Raw genomic sequence first — 22,473 nt, forward strand, 5'->3', positions numbered from 1 at the left:
GCACTGAGGTTTGTGGGTTTGTGTTTGGAAGGGAGGGAGGAGCATGGGAGTTTGAGGGAATGGACACAGACCAATCCTCCCCCCCAAAACCCCATTCATCCTGAGCCCTCCCCCTTTCCCCTTTCTTGGAAAACAGAGCTTTTATGGGGCCCATGGCCTGGGCTGCCCCCCTTAATCTCACCCGATGCCCTTAAATGCTATCCCACTGCCAGAGTTTTTTTTTATTACATTTTATTTTGAAATATCAACAAACCCAAATAAAAAGTACGGAAAGGGAAAAAATGTAGGTAAATAGATTTAAATATATCAGTTTTCAATGCACGCATATGAAGTATATATAGCAAAAATAGGGCTAAGAATTATCCATAGAAGTATGCATTCACAAGGGGCATCTACATAACACCTGTTCAAATACTGAAAGCGTTGTTAGGTGCTCAATCCATTGCATTATAAGTGGTGAGCATTTATACGGGCGCGGGGAATCCATTTGCGCTGACTGTGCATTAACTTCCAGGAAGCAGGTAGATAATGTAAGAGGACATTTACATCAGTGCCTGCCTGACATCCAGAGGCAGGGAATTCCACAGAAAGGGGGCCACCCCACTGAAGACTCTTCTCCAGGTGGACTCCAATCCCACCACAGGTCCATGTGGAACCACCAGGAGCATGACATCTGATGACCTCAGTGACCAGGCAGATCGGTAAGGGAGAAAGCACTCTCTCAGGTATCCTGGTCCCAAGTTGTTTACCTTTGTACACTAGTACAAAACCCTTAAACCTGACCCAGTAGTGAATAGACAGCCAGAGCAGTTCCCTCAGCAAAGGAGTTGCATGCTGAAAGGGGGCAGCTCTTGACAACAGCTGACCTGCTGCGGTCTGCACTAACTCCACCCTCCGGAGCAGCCTTAAGGGCAGCCCCACAGAGTGCAATGCAGCAATCCAGTCTTGGGGTTACTAGCACCTGTACCACCGTGGCCGAGCTATCGCTGTCTAGGAGAGGGTGTAGCTGATGAACCAGCCAAAGCTGATAAAAGGTACTCTGAGCTGCTCTGGCCACCAGAACCTCTGGCAAGAGTGATGGATCTAAGAGTGCCCCCAGACTACGAATCTGATCTTTCAAAGGGAGTGGAACCCCATCCATAAGAGCCAATGAGACTATCTCCCAGACCTGGGAGCCACTCACCCACAGGGCTTCCGTCTTGCCTGGATTCAGCTTCAGTTTATTTGCCCTCATCCAGCCCATTACTGAGTCTAGGCACTGATCCAGGACTTGAATAGCCTCACCTGATTCAGATGTCACAGGGAGACAGAGCTGTGTGTCACCAGTGTAGTAATGACATTTGGTTCCACATCCTGCCATGGTAAGTATTTCTGAACATGGATTGCAGGTCGGTATGAGAGATCAGCCTCAAGAAGGAAGTACTTTACCCAGCATACAGTTCAACTGTGGTATTTACTATACAGGATGTAGTGATGGCCACCAATTTGGATGGCTTTAAAAGGGGGTTGGACAAATTCCTGGAGGAAAAGGCTATCAATGGCTACTAGTCCTGATGGCTATGTGCTACCTCCAGTACCAGAGGCTGTGAGCCTATGTAACCAGTTGCTGAGGAACATGGGTGGGAGGGTACTATTGCACTCATGACCTGCTTGTGGGTTCCTGGTCGACAGCTGGTTGGCCACTGTGTAAACAGAGTGCTGGGCTAGATGGACCCTTGGTCTGATCCACCATGGCTCTTCTTATGTTCTTAAGAGCTTCCATTGGACTCTGAAGCTGTAGAAGTGGCAGGGCCAAACCTAGAATCTAACAAATGCTGCCATTGCAAGTATTGTCATTCAGCCGCAGCAGGCAAGTCGTAATCGGCACACAAAGCCAAGATTGCCAAAAACTCATCATCTGCACCCACTAGTTGATCCAAGATAAAAATCAACTTATCCATCCAGTTCTACTGCAAGAAACATTTTCGTATCCATTTTAAGTTTGGGTCTCCCCATAAAGTAAATATAGAATGAGAAAATGGATCAAAATGTAGTTCATGTGACATTATACACCACAGATCTCTAGCAGCCATAACTGTGGGAGGAACCCTATGAATTTGTGCTGAAAATCTAATGCCATCCATTTAAAGAGAGGATCAACATTAGAAGATTCCCCAAACAGACCAAGGTGGAAAATCAGATCTAAGAGAAAAGACCAAAATTTAGTGCATATCAACAAATAGGCCGGATTATATAACCAAAATCCAGAAAGCCAACCCACCCTCTTTAATTGGAAGTTGCACCCTTTTCAAGGATATTCGTGGCAGTGAGGAAACCCACCCACCCCGCACTTCACGAAACAGAGCACTGAGTGTCAGTGTTAAATTAAGATTCAACTGCCAGTTTGGTCACTGTTTAATTCATTCATTCATTCAATTTCTATACCACCCCATAGCCAAAGCTCTCTGGGCAGTTCACAAAAAATAAAAAAATAAAATTAGAATACATTATATAAAGTATACAACCATTCAAGTAATGACATAGATCAACTAGCACACACAACAACATATATCTAAAATAATTTAAAACAATAAGCCAAAAACAATCAAAGAGACTCCTTATATGCTGCCAAATGCCTGAGAGAAGAGGGCAGTTTTAACCTGGCGCTGAAAAGATGACAATGTTGGCACCAGGTCGGCCTTGTTAGGGAGATTATTGCATAAATTGGGGGCCACCACCGAGAAGGCCCTCTCCCTTGTTTGTCTGTGGGAAGGGGCTGCCTTCCTGTCCTTTGCCTCAGGCAGGAAAATGTCATGCGCTTGGTAGCACCTACCCCCATAAAGCTGCACATTCTCCAGCTGGTCCCATTAATACACTACAGGCTTCTCTAAGTGGAAAGAAGAGGAGATGTGACTTTTTGCAAATTTCCCCTTCCTTCTGCAGCCTGCAGTGTCACCTCCCACGCTGTGCTAGAGGATCACCCAACACTCTGGAGAACATTTTAGGGGGTCCAGGGGGCTGTAAAAGGAATGCAGAATCTGTCAAAATCAAGTCCCCACTCCACTAAATTATAAAACTTTCTGTCAACAAACACAGTTGGCGATATTTTTTTTTAAACACTGTTTGACAAATGTATGTCCTTAAAAGGAAATAGTGTATGGAAATAGGGAATTATTAATCTGATCACCCATGTGTATTTAAATCACTTGTACTGTGAGACCAGTTGGTGTGGTGCACAAATCCATGAATACTACTATTCTGTCTAATAGCACATGCCAGGGGTTCCAAGCACAAATCGAATATCAATGGGGAACGTGGGCAACCTTGTCTGGTGCCCGGCCCAAGTACAACAGCCAAAAATCGTTAGTCATTACTCTTGCTCTTGGAGGAGGGTATAACATTTTAACCCGTTTCAAAAATTCTATAGGAAAACTGAAATTAGTCAATGTGGTAAAAATTAAATTTCCAATGAATTTTGTCAAAGGGCTTTTCTGCATCCAAGGAAATAACGGCCGCCTGGTTGGTTCTGTCAGCGTTTAAAGTGACTAGATCGACAACTAATCTGAGATTATCAACCCCCTGTCTACTTTTAAAATATTCCAACTGGTCCACTCGAACCAATGCAGCAATAACTTGCTGCAATATATCAAATAAAATTGCCATTAATATTTTGATATCTATGTTAATTATATAGGTTGATAGTTATAGGTATGGTTCTTGCTAGATTTTGGAATCACAGTAATGTGCCATTTAACAATGAAGAACGGGAGCCCGCCTCAAAAATATGGTTATAGAGGCAGTACAGCTTTGGAGCTAAAAGGCTGGAGAATGTTTTATACCACGGGATTGGGAATCCATCTGGGCCAGGTGATATCCTGGTGTTCAGTTAAAAATTGTGAGTTTATATCTATAGGAGACGTATACTTTGTCACTCTCATCTTTAACAGCTGAAATGACATTTTGGTGTTGATGCTGTTTAAGATGATGTGCAAAGATCATAGAATCATAGAATCATAGAATAGTAGGGTTGGAAGGGGCCTACAAGGCCATCGAGTCCAACCCCCTGCTCAATGCAGGAATCCAAGTCAGAGCATCCCTGACAGGTGGCTGTCCAGCCTCATCTTGAACGCCTCCAGCGTGGGAGAGCCCACTACCTCCCTAGGTAATTGGTTCCATTGTCGTATTGCTCTAGCAGTCAGGAAGTTTTTCCTGATGTTCAGCTGGAATCTGGCTTCCTGTCACTTGAGCCCATGATTCCGTGTCCTGCATTCTGGGATGATCGAAAAGAGATCCTGCCTTCCTCTCTGTGGCAACCTTTCAAGTACCTGAAGAGCACTATCATATCTCCCCTCATTCTTCTCTTCTCAAGGCTAAACATGCCCAGTTCTTTCAGTCTCTCTTCATAGGGCTTTGTTTCCAGTCCCCTGATCATCTTGATTGCCCTCCTCTGAACCCTCTCCAGTTTGTCTGCATCCTTCTTAAAGTGTGGTGCCCAGAACTGGACACAGTACTCCAGATGAGGCCTAATCAGTGCTGAGGAGAGGGGAACTAGTACTTCCCGGGATTTGGAAGCTATGCTTCTATGAATGCAGCCCAAAACAGCATTGGCCTTTTTTGCAGCCACATCACATTGTTGGCTCACATTCAGCTTGTGATCTACAACAATTCCAAGATCCTTCTTGCTTGTAGTGTTATTGAGCCACGTATCCCCCATCTTGTAACTGTGCATTTGGTTTCTTTTTCCTAGGTGCAGAACTTGGTATTTATCCCTATTAAATGTCATTCTGTTGTTTTCTGCCCAGCGCTCCAGTCTATCCAGATCACTTTGAATTTTGTTTCTGTCTTCCAAAGTATTAGCTATCCCGCCCAATTTTGTGTCATCTGCAAATTTGATCAGCATTCCCTGCACCTCCTCCTCCAAGTCATTAATAAAAATGTTGAAGAGCACTGGGCCCAGGACTGAGCTCTGCGGTACCCCACTCGTTCCCTCTCCCCAGTTTGAGAAGGTCCCATTGATAAGCGCCCTTTGAGTCCGATTCTGTAGCCAACTGTGGATCCACCGGATCGTTGTTTCATCTAGCCCACTTTGAGCTAGTTTGCTCCTCAGGATATCATGGGGCACTTTGTCGAAAGCTTTGCTGAAGTCGAGGTATAGAATGTCTACAGCATTCCCACGGTCTACAAGGGAGGTGACTTGATCAAAAAGTGAGATCAGATTTGTCTGGCAGGACTTGTTTCTGACAAATCCATGTTGGCTTCGAGTAATCACGGCATTGTTTTCAAGGTGCTTCCAGATGGATTGCTTTATCATCTGCTCCAGAATTTTCCCAGGGATTGATGTCAGACTGACTGGTCTGTAGTTCCCAGGTTCCTCCTTTTTACCCTTTTTGAAGATAGGGACAACATTAGCCCTCCTCCAATCATCTGGTACTTCTCCCGTCCTCCAGGATTTCTCAAAGAGAATAGACAGCGGTTCTGAGAGTTCTTCTGCCAGTTCCTTTATTACTCTAGGATGCAGTTCATCTGGCCCTGGAGATTTGAACTCATTCGAAGAAATTAGGTGTTCCTTGACCGTATGCCTATCGATCTCAAGCTGCAATCCTGCCCCTTCAGCCTGCACTTCGCCTTTGCCAGGGGGGTCATAGACTCTTCTCTTTTGGGAGAAGACTGAGCCAAAGTAGGGATTGAGCACCTCTGCCTTTTCTTTGTCATCTGTTATCATTTTGCCATCCTTATTTAATAGCTGAACAACCATTTCTTTCCTCTGCCTTTTACTATGCATGTAGCTGAAGAAAGCCTTTTTGTTGTTTTTAGCATCCCTCGCTAATCTCAGCTCGTTCTCAGCTTTAGCCTTCCTGACGCCATCCCTGCCTGTACTCTTCCTTTGTTACTTGGCCTTCTTTCCACTTCCTATATATGTCCTTTTTTGTTTTCAGGGCATCTCTAAGTTTTTTGTGAAGCCGCATTGGCTTCTTCTGTTGTCTTCCACCTTTTCTTCTTGTTGGAATTGTTTGTGATTGTGCCTTGAGAATTTCCTTTTTTAAAAGCTCCCACCCATCTTGGACTCCTTTTCTCGCTAGCATCGCTTGTCGTGGGACCTTACTGATCATTGTTCTGAGTTTATTAAAATCAGCTTTCCTAAAATCCAGGGTACGCGTTTGGCGCGTTTGAGGGGAGATATGATAGCATTCTTCAAGTACTTGAAAGGTTGTCACAGAGAAGAAGGCCAGGATCTCTTCTTGATCATCCCAGAGTGCAGGACACGGAATAATGGGCTCAAGTTACAGGAAGCCAGATTCCAACTGAACATCAGGAAAAACTTCCTGAGTGTCAGAGCAATACGGCAATGGAACCAATTACCTGGGGAGGTGGTGGGCTCTCCCACACTGGAGGCCTTCAAGACGAGGCTGGACAGCCATTTGTCAGGGATGCTCTGACTTGGATTCCTGCATTGAGCAGGGGGTTGGACTCAATGGCCTTGTAGGCCCCTTCCAACCCTACTATTCTATGATTCTATGATTCTATGACTACACTCGGCTTTTGCTTCCCCTAGAACCAAGAACTCAAGTACAACGTGGTCGCATTCCCCCAGAGTTCCTGTAACTGCTACTTGATCCACTAAGTCATCTCTGTTGGTTAGGATCAAGTCAAGGATAGCCGATCCTCTAGTTCCTTCCTCTACTTTCTGTAGGAGGAAGTTATCCGCCATACAAGTCAGAAATTTCCTGGAGGGGCTATGTTTTGCAGAATTTGTCTCCCAACAAATATCGGGGAAACTGAAGTCCCCCATTACTACTACATCATGCTTCCTTAAAACATTGGCAATTTGCTTTTCAAAAGTTTCATCCTCGGCTTCTCCTTGACGAGGCATATGGTCAAGGAACACCTAATTATTTTGAATGAGTTCAAATCTTACTAGGGCGTTCACCATTTTCCCAATATACCTGTTGTAAACAAGTCAGAGCAAATTCTGCCTGCTGTGAAAGAATATTATTCAACTCGTGCTTAGCATTTTGCAGCTCTTGATAAAAGTTGTGCAGTAGGGGAAAATGGCAAACTGAGTTGAAGAGATTTCAACTTATTTAAAAACATCTGTTGAATTTGTTAAAAAAAAAATTGGTAAGAAGCATAAGCAATAATTTGACTGCTTATAAAAGCTTTACTGGCCTCCCACTCAATGGCACATGAACTTGCCGTACGCTCATTAGTATTAAAATACTCTGTCAGTTCAGCTAATATCTGAGTTTAAACTTCCCATCATTAAGTAGTGAAATGTTAAGGCACCAAAGACTGGGGGCCCTAGAGGTGTCAGAAAATTGCAGTTCCAAACATACTGGGGTGTGATCTGACACTACCAATCTTCAAATCTTTTATTTGACTACCAAAGATGTACAAATCAAGAAATAATCTAATATAAAACAATTATGGTGAACTGGTAAAATAAAATTATACGCTCTGTCAGCAGGATGTAAAATTCTCCAAGCATCAGTTAAACCATATTCCATCATGTATGCCTGGAGTGCCAGTCTCACAGAAGATTGGGTCTTAGGAGGAGGTCTACTCCTAACCAACAAAGGATCTAAGACTTCGATAAACCCCACCACAATCAAATAATTATAAGCGCAAAACAATCATGAAACATAACCAGAGAGTCAACATTAGGCCCATATACATTGATCACAACAATTTATTTATCCATATACTTCCCAACCAGGATAAAAAAATGCCGCTCAGTGTCAAGAATCACCCTCTGAACTGAAATAGAAAGTTGCTTACGAATTAAAATTGCAACCCCTTTATACCATGTTGAAGTATCTGTAACATAAACCGCACCAACCCAGTCCTTTCACAACATGTGTCCATCTACAGCCATCAAATGGGTTTCTTGTAAAAAGCTGTATCAACATTAAACTCTTTTAACTTAGAAAGAACTCTTTTCTGTTTATTTACATTTTGCAGCCCCTTGACGTTCCATGAAGTCACGTTAAGCATTGAAAAAGCAAAAGCAAATTCCTTGCTCCTCCTCCCAAACACATCTTTCCAGATTTGCAAAAAATAACTAAATTTGTATCACTTAAGTAGGATAACAAATACATTGTTAGTTTACATTTAGGACTAATCACTTCAAACATCATCAGAATAATTTTTAATATAGAAACTGAGAAACTTTTAAAAATTATTCAAAGGTACAAACAATAATTGAACATCCCCCCCAATAAAAATCAAATAATCCAACTTGTGTCTAAATCTTTTATATAATTCCAAAAATAAAGTGCCAAAAAACCCTCAACCAAAATAAAACAACTTTAACAAAAAGCTTTTGCCTTCCATTTGTGCTTATGAATGCATGCACAGAGAAAGATTACAAAGAGATTTAACCAGCAAGAAAAATAATAATAAAAAAGAATTAAAAAAACAAATGGGTATTTAAGGTAATGTTTTATCTGGAGAGAGAGAGAGAGAGAGAGAGAGAGAGAGAGAGAACACCTTATAAAACTATGTTCAATGTGATAATTACATATAACCTATGTTTAATCAAAATATGTAAATATTCACAAACAGACACAAATTATGTATGTGTGGTGATACATATGCAAGGGGGAAAAAGAACGAAAGAAAGCAAGACATAAAAAGGGGAAGAATAGAAAAAGAGAAAATAAAAACAAAACAAAAACAAAGAAGCAATAGAATGCGATACAATGAAGTCTGGCCTGTCACCAAGACTTGCTATCAGAAAACGCCAGTGCGAAGCCAAAACAAGACATGGAAATATTGGCTAGAAAACAAAAAAAACTAGCTGGAGATTCAAGAAGCTTAGGAAGACCGATCCTTGGTTTTACTTTTCAAGCTAGTGAGAAATGATTCTGTAATGTGAGAACATAAAATGTCTTCAGCTGGCCTTAAAAAAAAAAAGCAAAATGTAGCAGGATATATGATATGGTATTGCAAACTGATTTGATTTGCAAGATATCTCGTGCTGGTAAACTGTCTTCTAACAGCAATTTCTTTAGTATAATCAGGGAAGACCATAATCTTATCATTGGCTGGCCCCCAACGAAGCTCTCCTCCCTGCCTGGCTGTACGCAGCAGATATTCCTTACCGGAGGCACACAGAAACTGAACAATAATCAGCTCTGCTCTAGAACCTCACGCAGAACCAGGAACACAATAAGCACACTCAGTATCAAGTGGAAAATCAGAAGGCAGTGCCAATAACTCATGCAGAAATTTATCCATAAACTCAGCAAGATGGAGGTCTGTCGCCAACTTTCTAAGGCCAAGAATACACAGATTAGCTCTCCGAGCCACGGCTTCTAATTGAGAAATTTGTGCAGATAATGTGAGAAGCATCCATTGCAGTTTCATGAGCTTCAAGCAAATCGATTTTTGACTCCATCTGTTGAAAACAAACATCTATCAAATCTAAGACCCCTAAAGAGTATTGATGGAATCCTGAATCCATTTCAACTGTTCAAGCTGCTTTGACTGAAAAGATAACTGGGAAGAAATGTTTTTTATCATCAAAACAAGTAACTCTTCTCCCACAGTCGCAGCTTTAGAAACCTCTGCAAAGCGGGCCAATGGTGGCATAGGTGGTGTTCCAGACACTTAAAATAGTTTCTCCTGCCTCACACCTGTAAATGGAGTCAAAGAGCTGTAGGGGAGCTGTTATGTGTACTTCCTGGGAGAAAGGGTATTCTGGGAGTAAGGAACGCACTGCCACCATGACTCTGAGTATCCCACCTGATACACTGGGATCGGTACTCTGGTAAGCCATGGGTCGCGGGAGGGGAATTTGGAATTATGGCTGGACTCACGACAGAGTTGAATTGTTTGCTGGGAACCTCAGATGAGGTATCACTGTCAAAGGATCCCTCATGTTGCCCCAAGTCTATTGTGGGAGAGGGCTGTTCCAGACCATCAGACCCCTCCTCCTCCTCCGAAGACGTGTGCATGTGACGTCCTTGGTGGTATTGAAGGGCACCTCTCTGGTGGAATCTGTTTCCACACTCCAAGCATTGAAATGGCTTCTCCCCTGTATGAGTTCTTTGCTGGCACTTCAGGGCACTTCTGTCCCAAAATCTCTGCCCACAGTCCACGCACTGATATCGTTTCTCCTTTGTGTGCATTCTTTGGTGGTAATTGAGAGCAGACTGGGAATTGAAGCTCTTTCCACACTTGAGGCATGGATATTCTTTTCTCACCCGGTGAATAAACTGATGTGTTGTCAAGGCACCCTTCAGCCTGAAACTCTTTCCGCACTCCAGGCATGTAAATGGTTTCTCTCCTGTGTGAGTCGTCTGATGGCTGTTCAGGCTTTGCCTGTAACTGAAGCTCTTTCCACACTGCAAGCATTCAAATGGTTTCTCTCCTGTGTGAATTCTTCGATGACTGGCAAGGTCATGCTTGTCGCCAAAGCTTTTTCCACACTCCACACATTTAAATGGGTTGTCCTCTCTGTGAATTATCTGATGACGAGTAAGGCTGTGCCTGGTGAGGAAGCTCTTTCTGCACTCCAGGCATTTGAATGGTTTCTGCCCTGTGTGAATTCGCTGATGTGTTGTAAAGCACACCTTCCACTTGAAGCTCTTTCCACACTCCAGGCACTTAAATGGCTTCTCCCCGGTGTGAGTTCTTTGATGGGATTGAAGGGCACCATTCTGGCTGAAGCTCTTTCCACACTCCAGGCACTTAAATGGCTTCTCCCCGGTGTGAGTTCTTTGATGGGATTGCAGGGCACCACTCTGGCTGAATCTCTTTCCACACTCCAAGCATTTAAATGGTTTTTCTCCTGAGTGTATTCTTTGATGGACAGTAAGTGCCTCACTCCGACTAAATGCTTTTCCACACTCCAGACACTTAAATGGTTTCTCCCCTGTGTGCGTTCTCTGATGGCGGAGAAGGACAGAACTCTGCCTGAAACTCTTTCCACACTCAAGGCATTTATATCCTTTCTCTACTGTGTGGGTTTTACAATGATCATCCAAGGCTGACTTATGAGTGAGCGTTTTTCCATACACATATTTCTCCGCTCTCTTTTCTTTGGGTGCTTTTTGTTGTACCATAATTTCATGGTGGTCGGCATCAAAGACATTTATTCAACTCTTTATTGATTTGTTTTCCCTCCAGATTTTTCATCCCATATTGGTTCGCAACATTTTCTCCCAGGTCTGGCCACTTATTGCTTTCCTCTGACATGTGCTTTTTCATTTGTTTTCTCCCACACATCCCCGACTGAAAGCAAAACAGAAACAGAACATGAGTACAAAAGAGAAAGGTGCCTGCAACTTGGGGAATCAATTAGAAGGGAACACCTCAGTTCCCTAAACCTAACGAAACTTATCTCCAAAAGCAAGATCAAAAGCCACGACACCAAAGAGGTGCTCTGCCCACTGCAGAGTAAATCAAAATACTTTCCAAGGCCACATTCATTTCATTTCTGTGAGGCTGCTGCAGCATCCATACACTGAAATTCAGGAGTTTGCCCAATTCCTCCCAAGAAGGAACTTCTAGAACAAGGGAGAGGAGCAGCCCACAGCTTTACAAGGCCATGATCTAGGCAAGCCAAGAATTCACAGTGACTTTCAGGATCCATCTGAGCCATCTGAACTGCTTTTTGCACTTTCTGATCCCATCCACCTGCATCGTTCTCTTCCTTCCAAATCTGGCACCCAACATCCCGTCAATTAACTGGCTGATCTAAGGAATATACTATCAGGCAGAGGTGTATTGCTACCAAGAGAAAAATTATGGCTACAGTGTGAAGGATGCTAGGGAGTTGAGCTTCTTCACCGCAGGGATGTGGACTTTATATTTAAATGTAACTGTACCTTAATGATGTTTTGTGAATTTTCTATACTGCCATGAGAGAGCTCTTCTGTCGTAGATGTTAAGTATTTTAAAATCAATACATACAATGATATGCAAATGTTATGGTAATACAGTAGCCTACAGTCTTCTGGCATACTTACACCACTGCTCATTCTACGTTGAAAACATAACGTCCAAAATCTGAAAGTCAAAATCTCCTGGGAAAAGGATTTCCCCAGAGTTGCAGGGCCAGAAAACACCACTGCTTGAGATCTTGGACAATGTAGCTATAGTGGGCATTACAGAAACCTGGTGGAATGGAGAGAACCAGTAGGATAAGGTCATGTCTGGATATAAACCATACAGGAAGAACAGGGAAGGGCATACTGGAGGAGGTGTTGCTGTATATATCCAATAGAGCATAGCACAGAGCAGAGCAGAAAACCTAAAAGGGGCAGAGTCTTTCACAGAAGCATTGTGAGTGAGAATACCAGGCTCCAAAACTAGTTAAGTATTAGGAACATTAGCTCTGTTGTTTTAAATCTGTTATTCTATCTTAAAGCTCTGCATTGCTGCTAGGTTTTATTGTGCTTTGTACTTTTATCTTGTAGTACTAAGTGTTTACATTTTATATTGCATTTTATTATGTAATATAAGGTTTTAATTGTTGGGAATTGCTCAGAGAGCTTCAGTTATAGGGTGGTATAGAAATTCAATAAATAAATATGTAAGTAAATATCCTACCATCCCCCAGACCAGAAGGCTCAGGGTGATCTTGAAATGAAAATGAAATCAGGGAGGACTCCAAATGAGGAAGTGTTGTAATAATAATGGGTGTCTTCAATTACCCCCACATTGACCGGATAAATACATGTTCCAGTCACGACAAAGAAGTTAAATTTCTGGATGTCGTAAACGACTGGTAAAAAGAAAGTACAAAGTGGCGGGTCAAGGGGTTTAAAATGAGTAAGCACATAGGGATAAAATCTCTTGGATATGAGCTGACTTGGACAATGTTGTGGGGTCAGAAATCAACAGCAGGGTGTCCAGCAACTCTGCTTGCACAATTAAACTGGATTATTTTCTGCTTGTGACTACTGATAATGTGGACAAGCTGCTTGGTCTGGTCAAGAAGACAACTTGCCCTCTCAATCCCTGCCCATTCTGGCTTGTAGTCCAGGGAGAGGAGAGTGGGTAAAGCAATTTTTGCTATTATGAATGCCTACCTAAGGGAAGGTAATTTTCCATCATGTTTAAAAGAAGCAATTGTTAGACCGCTTCAACAATTTGTTTCCGAGCAAAATATAAAGTGTTGGTTCTTACCTTTAAGGCCTTACGTGGTCCAGGTCCAAGGTACCTTACGGAGCACCTTCTCCTCTACGTCCCAGTTCGCCACCTAAGGTCCTCTGAGGGCTGTCTGCTGCGGCTGCTTAATGTGAGACTGGCTGCCACATGCGAGAGGAGCTTCTTTTTGCCGCCTCTCAGTTGTGGAATGACCTGCTGGTTGAATGCGCCTGCTCTGACCTTGCTGAAGGTTTTTAAGCAGGCATTAAAGACGCTGTTATTCTAGCAGGCCTTCCCTTTTTAGAACTTTTGTTCCTTTTGCTGATTTTTGCGTGTTATTTTTAAGCAGTGCTTTTTTTTAATCTGTGTTTTATTGCTGGATTTTTTAAACAAATTGGTTTTAGTTCAAAGTTGTTTTTAGTTATACGCTGGTTGAATGTTTTATATAAATGGTTTTTAAAGTTTGCATATTGTCTTTTAATGTTTTAACTTTTGTAAACCGCCCAGAGAGCTTTGGCTAAGGGGCAGAATAGAAATATAAATAATAATGATGATAATAATAATAATGTACAGATCGAAGCGATTCTCCCACTCACAGCAGATGGAGAGGGACACGTGGGTGTTTTCAGGTGTGATTAAAACGATTCACGGAGCAAACCAGAGGAATCTGCCCAGGACGTCTTTACCACCAGCCCTGACGTCTTGCTGCCACGGAGGCCAAAGAAGGGCAGCCGAGCCCCTTCGGCCCCGAACCGAGGAGGAAGCACTCGCGCTGCCCGTGCGCAGCTCCCCGCGCGCGCTCAGGGAACCGGGCGGCCAGGACTGCCGGCGCCGCCGTCCGCGGGCGAGTCAGGCGCGCCCGTCGCGCGGCCCCTGCAGAGGCCCCCGGGGCCGGCGCTCCTTGCACCGCGGCGCCAGCCCGGGCGCCCGGGAGGCCCGACACACAGGCGCGGAGCCGCCAGCGCCGAAGTGCCGGCCGGGCGCGCCTCCAGCCCGGAGCGCCCAGGGAGCCTCGCCGGCGCAGCCCTCCCAGGGCGGGGCGGGGCACTTCCGCTGCCCCCCGCCCCGCGGACGGGCCTTCCGCCTCTCGGGAGGCGCCGCGCGGGCCCTCCAGCTGGGCGGGCTGCGGCCCGCGGGCTCCGGGCTCTCTCCCGGGGAGGCCGGCCGCGAAGCAGCCCTCCGGCCGCAGGGGGGCGGGAGGCGCTTCTCCTCCTCCCGCACAACTACCCGGGCGGAAGAGACCCGCGGACCGCCCAGCAGCCCCGTCCTTCGCCTCCGCCTGCCCGCGCCCGCCAGCTGCGCTAGACTGCGGCTCCCATCGCGCCCCGCCGGCGGGGCCGCCCGCCCTGAGTTTTAATCGCTTCGGCTGGCCGGGAGGGATGGGAATTGCGGTCCACCTATCCAGAGGGAAGGCCAAGTGGTCACAGCAGAGCGCGCCTGGCTGGCAGCTCCCGGCGCCCGAGGCTCAGCGAAGGGGGGCAGGCCAGGTTCTGCCCCTCAGCCCCCTCCCAAGGGCCTAGTGGCCCGCACTCCGGCTTTCCCTTCCTTGCGGGGGGCTGCAAGGCTCGTCCCTGTTTCCATTACTCGCCTGAACGGGCGGGGGCAGACAGGGGATACGTGGCTAGCGGGTGCGCCTGAGCCATTCGGGCTAAGCGCAGCCCTTCCAGTGCTGTTTTTTCTGGGAAGGCTTCGGAGGTTCTTTGCAGAGACTGGAGCCCGACTGTGGGAAGGTCCCATGCTCAGGAGGGTGTTGGGAAGAGCAAGATAAGGGAAGACAGCCTTTAACTGGGGGATAAGACTTACTCCCGCCCCCCAAACCTGACCGCATTAAAAAGGGCTTACCGCCCATGTAAAAGGCAAAAGAGCTCTCTCAAGGCAGTGTACAGAATTCAGAAAACATCCATAATTCACAACATGCTGAAGCAGAGAAACTCGCTTTCCTAGCATTCTTTACGCTGTAGCCCCCCTTTGTCTCTGCCTGGCAGTAACACACCTCTTGGCTTGATTGTGTATTCATTCGACCAGCATCAAGTATCAGGAAGCTGGGTCCCAGATTCGGTAGGATGAGGAGGATGCAGTGGGATGGCGCATGGCGCAACCACAAAAGAGAGCGCAAGACACAGTGCAAATGGAAGATGTGGCAGACAATGTTTGGACAACACAAACACCCGAAGAAGAGAGAGAGAACATACCCTGTGTGGAGAAAAACGTGTGCTTGTAAATCAAACCTGGGCGACCCACAGAGGAGAGAAACAATAGAAATGCCTTAACAGTCTACTTCCCTCACACAGGCCTTAGGAAGGGGTAGAACATAATTTCACTCCCCATTTAATAGGGGAATTTTTCTTGGTGGCTCCCTCCAGTCAGCATGGCTAACGGGAGATGTAGTCCAACACATCTGGAGGGAGGCAGGTGCAATATCTGGAACACTGCCAGCCCTTCAGAAGCAGCAGACCACTCTTCACCAGCATCCCTGAGCCAGCAGGAGTCCGCAGAATCCCAGAAGGGAAGGGGCACACTAGATGCATGCAGTGCAGGACTTCCCTAGGGATTCCTTGAAGGGGTGTTGGACCTCTTTCCAAGGTCCTGAGGGCCAAATTTAATTCAGAAGCCCTTGGCGCAGAGCAAAAGAAGCTGGCCAAAGATACGAATATATTTTGGCTTCCGGTGCGTTGTGCCAGTAACCAAGCCTTTGGGGAGGCACCAAGCCATTGGTGGAACTAGAGGCAGCACGCAGCCCGCATAGTGGCCACTGGCAGCCTTTCCCTTCATGAATTTGAGGTATCTACTCCATACATTTGCCCGAGCAGGAGAAATTGGTTTGACAAATGGTGGCTAGATCTTTTATACAAAGGCGCAAACATGGCTAGGAACAGGGCGTGTTTTGTCAAAGGCCTTTTCTGTATCCAAGGAAATGATGGCAGCCTCGTCTGTTCTTTCAGAGTTTAAGGGTGCAATCCTGTGGCTGCTAGTCAGTGACCTAACGGCCATTGGATAGGTTGGTTCCCTGAGAACCAACATACACCCCCTCCCTGTGCTGCCTCGTAGGCAGCGTGGATCGGCCCCACACTCTGTGCTCAGAAGAGCACGGAGTGGCAAAAACACGGTGTTCCTGGGGGCGGGGAGGGCGGAAGTGTCGGAATGCGTCGTCTGGCATCCACCCCTCCCCACTCCGACGTCCCACAGCTAGACAGTGCCAATGCACCAATCTTGCAGTCTTTTCTTTGACATAACAAAGGTGTAGAGACCAAAAGATCATCTAATCTAAAGCAATGATGGTAAACTGGTGAAATAAAAGTATACTCCCTGTCAGCAGGACGAAAAATTCTCCAACCATCCGTTAAACCATATTCCATCATATAAGCCTGGCGTGCCAGTCTCACCGCAGATTGGGTCTTAGGAGGAGGTCTACTCCTATCCAACAAAGGATCTAAGACCTCGTTAAAGTCCCCACCCACAATCAAATAATCTTAAGGGATATCAACCAGTTTAGCAAAACAACCATGAAATATAACCAGAGAATTAATATTAGGCCCATATATATTGATCATAGCAATTAATTTATCCATATATTTTTGTGAACCGCGCAGAGAGCTTCGGCTATGGGGCAGTATAGCAATATAATACATGAAATGAAATAATACATTTCCCAACCAGGATCAAAAAATGTCCCTCAGTGTCAAGAAACAGCCGTTGAACTGAAATAGAAAGTCGCTAATGAATTAAAATCACAACCCCTTTATGCCGTGTTGAGGTATCTGTAACATAAGCATCACCAACCCAGTCCTTTCTCAGTATGTGTCCATCTATAGCCATCAAATGGATATCTTGTATAAAGCCATACCAACATTAAGCTCTTTTAACTTAGAACTCTTTTCTGCTTATTTACATTTCGCAGCCCCTTGACGTTCCATGAAGTCACGTTAAGCATTGAAAAAGCAAAAGCAAATTCCTTGCTCCTCGGCCCAAACACATCTTTCCAGATTTCCAAAAAATAACTAAGTTTGTATAGCTTAAGTAGGATATCAAATACATTGTTAGTTTACATTTAGGACTAACCATTTCAAACATGATCAGAATTTTTATTATATAGAAACTGAGAAATTTTTTAACATTACTCAAAGGTATAAACAATAATTGAAAATCCCCCCCCATAAAAATCAAATCATCCAACTTCTGTCCGAATCTTTTATCTAATTCCGAAATGAAAAAGTGCTAAAAAAAAAACCCGCAACCAAATTAAAAAAAACTGAATAGAAACAAAAAATAGAAGCACTTGCCTTCCATTTGTACCGACATGCAACTGCAGTACTCAGCTAGGCTCCTCTCACATATTGAATGCATACACAGGGCAAGATTATGAACAGATTTATGCAGCATGAAAAATAATTTTAAAAAGAATTAAAAACAAATGGGTATTTAAGGTAATATTTTATCTGGGGGGAGAGAGAGAGAATGAACACCTTATAAATCTATGTTTGATCGGATAATTACATCTAACCTATGTTTAATCAAAATATCTACATACATATATACATCTACTTGTGATTATATGTATGGAAGAGGAAAAAAGAAAGAAAGGGGAAAAGAAAAGAAAAAGAGACAGAGAGAAAGGAAGAAGCAATAGAATGTGATACAATGAAGTCTGGGCTGTTGCAAAGACCGGTGCAAAGCCAGAACAAGACATGGAAATACTGGCTAGAAAACAAAAAAACCTAGCTGAGGATTCAAGGAACTGAGGTAGACAGATCCTTGGTTTTAATTTTGATGCCAGTGAGAAATGATTCTGCAGTGTCAGAACATAAAACACCTTCAGCTGGCCTTCGAAAAAATGCAAAATGTGGCAGGACATTTGATCGTTGTTGTTGTTGTTGTTCAGTCGTTCAGTCGTGTATTAAGATTGCTGGGAGAATTATCAACAACCTCCGATATGCAGGACATTTGATATGGTACTGCAAATTGATTTGCTTTTCGAGATTTCTCACCCTGGTAAAAGAGTCTTCTTCTATCAGCAATTTCTTTTGTATAATCAGGGAAGACCATAATCTTATCGCTTGCTGGCCCCCACCGAAGCTCACCTCTCTGCCTGGCTGTATGAAATAAATATTGATTTATTTATTAGATTTATTAGCTGCCCATCTGGCCAGCTGCCTGTCACTCTAGACGGTGTACAATATAAATAACAGCACAAAATACAACACATTTACATAATCAACTGAACAAAACAACATTGCTCTAAAAAACCCTAACCCACCCCAAATGCCCACCTGAACAGCCAGGTTGTCAAAGCTCAGCAGACGCTCATCAAAGAGGGGGCATGGCGGAGGTCACTGGGGGGGGGTTCCAGAGTGGGGGCCACCACAGAAAAGGCCCTTTCGCTAGTCTTTACCAGCCTAGCTGTCCTGGCTGATGGGACAGACAGTAGGCCGTCCGAAACCCATCTTGTTGAGCCATGTCCCTCGTGTTGTTGGAGGCGCTCCTTAAGATAGACTGGGCCAGAACCATATAGGGTTTTAAAAGTCAATACCATCACCTTGAATTGGGCCCGGAAAACAACCGATAAACAGTGTGACTCCTTCAGTACTGGAGCGATGTGGTCTCACTGACGGCTGCCTTTATTCAGGCGCGTTCTGCACCAGCTGCAACTTCTGTCTTCATGCGTAACTCTCAGTAGACCCTTCCTCCTGAGTAGGCCCTTCCTCATGTGTATTTCCTGGACGAAAGGGCATTCTGGGAGTCAGGAACACAGTGCCACCATGGCTCTGAGTATCCCACCTGATACACTGGGATCGGTACTCTGGTAAGCCATGGGTTGCGGGTAGGGAATTTGGAATTATGGCTGGGCTCACGACAGGGTTGAGTTGTTTGCTGGGAACCTCAGACGAGGTATCACTGTCACAGGATCCCTCCTGTTGCCCCAAGTCTATTGTGGGAGAGGGCTGTTCCAGACCATCAGACCCCTCCTCCTCCGAAGACATGTGCATGTGACGTCCTTGGTGGTATTGAAGGGCACCTCTCTGGTGGAATCTGTTTCCACACTCCAAGCACTGAAATGGCTTCTCCCCTGTATGAGTTCTTTGCTGGCACTTCAGGGCACTTCTGTCCCAAAATTTCTGCCCACAGTCCACACATTGATAGCGTTTCTCCCTTGTGTGAGTATTCTGGTGGTAAATAAAAGCAGACTGGCAACTGAAGCTCTTTCCACACTTGAGGCATGGATATTCTTTTCTCACCCGGTGAATAAACTGATGTGTTGTCAAGGCACCCTTTAGCCTGAAACTCTTTCCGCACTCCAGGCATTTAAATGGTTTCTCTCCTGTGTGAGTTGTCTGATGGCTGTTCAGGCTTTGCCTGTAACTGAAGCTCTTTCCACACTGCAAGCATTCAAATGGTTTCTCTCCTGTGTGAATTCTTCGATGAGTTGCAAGGTCACGCTTGTCGCCGAAGCTCTTTCCACACTCCACACATTTAAATGGGTTGTCCTCTCTGTGAATTATCTGATGACGAGCAAGGCTGCGCCTGGACAGGAAGCTCTTTCTGCACTCCAGGCATCTGAATGGCTTCTCCCCTGTGTGAATTTGCTGATGTGTTGCAAAGCACACCTTCCACCTGAAGCTCTTTCCACACTCCAGGCACTTAAATGGCTTCTCTCCGGTGTGAGTTCTTTGATGGGATTGAAGGGCACCATTCTGGCTGAAGCTCTTTCCACACTCCAGGCACTTAAATGGCTTCTCCCCGGTGTGAGTTCTTTGATGGGATTGAAGGGCACCACTCCGGCTGAATCTCTTTCCACATTCCAAGCATTTAAATGGTTTTTCTCCTGAGTGTATTCTTTGATGGACAGTAAGTGCCCCACTCTGACTAAATGCTTTTCCACACTCCAGACACTTAAATGGTTTCTCCCCTGTGTGCGTTCTCTGATGGCGGAGAAGGACAGAATTCTGTCTGAAATACTTTCCGCACTCAAGGCATTTATATCCTTTCTCTACTGTGTGGGTTTTACAATGATCATCCAAGGCTGATTTACGAGTGAATGTTTCTCCGCACACAGGGCATTTCTTCGCTCTCTTTTCTTTGGGTGCTTTTTGTTGTACCATAATTTCATGCTGGTCAGCATCAAAGACATTTATTCATCTCCTTATTTCTTTGATTTCCCTCCAGCTTCTTCATCCCCTCTTGATTCCCAACATTCTCATCCATGTCTGGCCATTTACTGCTTTCCTTGGACACCTGATGTGCTTTTTCATTTGTTTTCTCCCACACATCCCCGGCTGAAAGAAAAACACGAACAGAACGTGAGTACAAATGAGAAAGGTGCCTGCAAATTGGGGAATCAATGAGAAGGGAATACTTCAGTTCCCTAAACCTATCAAACGTATCCCCAAAAGCAAGATCAAAAGCCACGACACCAAAGAGGTGCTATGCCCACTGCAGAGTAAATCAAATACTTTCCAAGGCCACATTCATTTCATTTCTGTGAGGCTGCTGCAGCATCCATACAATGAAATTCAGGAGAGTTTGCCCAATTCCTCCCAAGAAGAAACTTCTAGAACTAGGGAGAGGAGCAGCCCACATCTTTATAAGGCCATGACCTAGGCAAGCCACAAGTTCCCAGAGACTTTCATGATCCTCAGTACTGAGCCCTGAGCCAGGACTCTCCATCTGAACTGCTTTTTGCACTCTCTGATCCCATCAACCTGCATCCTCCTCATCCTTCCAAATCTCACACCCAATATCCTGTTGCTGTGTATGTCCAATAGAGCATAGCGCTGAGTAGAAAACTTAAAAGGGGCAGACCGTTTCATAGAAACTCCTATTTAAACTCCTGTACTGCTGCTAGGTTTTATTGTGGTTGTATTGTTATATTGTGGTTTTAATGTTCTATATATTTTAAATTGTTTTATTGTCTGTTGTTTGGTTTTAGTTTTTGTGAACCGCCCAGAGAGCTTCGGCTATTGGGCGGTATAGAAATGAAATAAATAAATAAATAAATAAATAAATAAAAAGAAGCATTGTGGGTGAGAATACCAGGCTCCAAAACTAATTTAATACTAGGAACATTAGCTCTGTCGCTTTAAATATGTTATTGTATTTTAAATCTCTGCACGGCTGCTATTGTAATCTGTACTTTTATATTGTAGTATTTAGCTTTTTGATTTTATATTGTATTTTATTCCCCTTCATGGATCACTGCCTTGTTGTGGCGAAGGGGCTTGCGTAACTCAGTGGAGCCATAAGCTATGCCGTGCAGGGCCACCCAAGACGGACAGGTCATGGCAGAGAGTTCTGACAAAATGTGGTCCACTGGAGAAGGAAATGGCAACCCACTCCAGTATTCTTGCCAAGAAAACCCCATGGAACGTATCACAAGGCTACAAGATATGACGCCGGAAGATGAACCCCTCAGGTCAGAAGGTGTCCAATACTCCTGGGGAACAGCAGAGGGAATTTCCAAGTAGCGCCAAAAAGAGTGAAGCGGCTGGGCCAAAGCCGAAAGGACACTCAGCTGTGGATGTGTCTGGTGGTGAAAAGAAAATCCGATGCTGTAAAGAACAATATTATTTAGGAACCTGGAATGTCAGATCAATGAATCAAGGTAAGCTGGAGGTGGTCAAACATGAGATGGCAAAATTGAACATCGACATCTTGGGAATCAGTGAACTAAAATGGACAGGCATGGACAAATTTAATTCAGGTGACCATTATACCTACTACTGTGGGCAAGAATCCCTTAGGAGAAATGGAGTAGCACTCGTAGTCAACAAAAGGGTGGGAAAAGCAGTACTGGGGGACAATCTCAAAAACAATAGAATGATCTCAGTACGAATCCAAGGCAAACCATTCAACATCACAGTAATTCAAGTCTATGCCCCAACCACTGAGGCCAAAGAAGCTGAGGTTAATCGGTTCTGTGAAGACCTACAACACCTTCTAGAACTATCACCAAAAAAAGATGTCCTTTTCATCATAGGGGATTGGAATGCCAAAGTAGGAAGTCAGGAAATCACTGGGATAACAGGCAAGCATGGCCATGGTATACAAAATGAAGCAGGACAAAGGCTAATAGAGTTTTGCCAAGAGAACATGCTGATCAGAGCAAACACGCTTTCCCAACAGCTCAAGAGGCAACTCTACACATGGACATCACCAGATGGTCAATATCGAAATCAGATTGATTATGTCCTTTGCAGCCAAAGATGGAGAAGCTCTATACAGTCAGTCAAAACAAGACCTGGAGCTGACTGTGGCTCAGATCATGAGCTGCTTCTTGCAAAATTTTGGCTTAAATTGAAGAACGTAGGGAAAACCACTAAACCATTCAGGTATGACCTCAATCATATCCCTGATGAATATACAGTGGAGGTGAGGAATAGATTTAAGGGATTACACCTGATAGAC

At 44.7% G+C, this 22,473-nt stretch overlaps 1 protein-coding gene across 1 annotated transcript in view; it reads right to left on the bottom strand.

The window, feature by feature from the left end:
- Nucleotides 1-11,220: 11,220 nt before the first annotated feature.
- The window catches only part of LOC146356273 (uncharacterized), a 57,311-nt gene continuing 46,058 nt past the window's right edge, over nt 11,221-22,473 (bottom strand). The window contains exon 3 of the mRNA XM_084831869.1: nt 11,221-20,092. Within this exon, the coding sequence (XP_084687995.1) occupies nt 18,729-20,092 (1,364 nt within the window). The 3' untranslated portion in view covers nt 11,221-18,728. The remainder of the gene's footprint in view (nt 20,093-22,473) is intronic.

Source organism: Heloderma suspectum, chromosome 2 (assembly GCF_057233095.1).
Source record: "Heloderma suspectum isolate Gila_16-S chromosome 2, 16-S_ref, whole genome shotgun sequence".
NCBI classification, from domain to species: Eukaryota; Metazoa; Chordata; class Lepidosauria; order Squamata; family Helodermatidae; genus Heloderma; species Heloderma suspectum.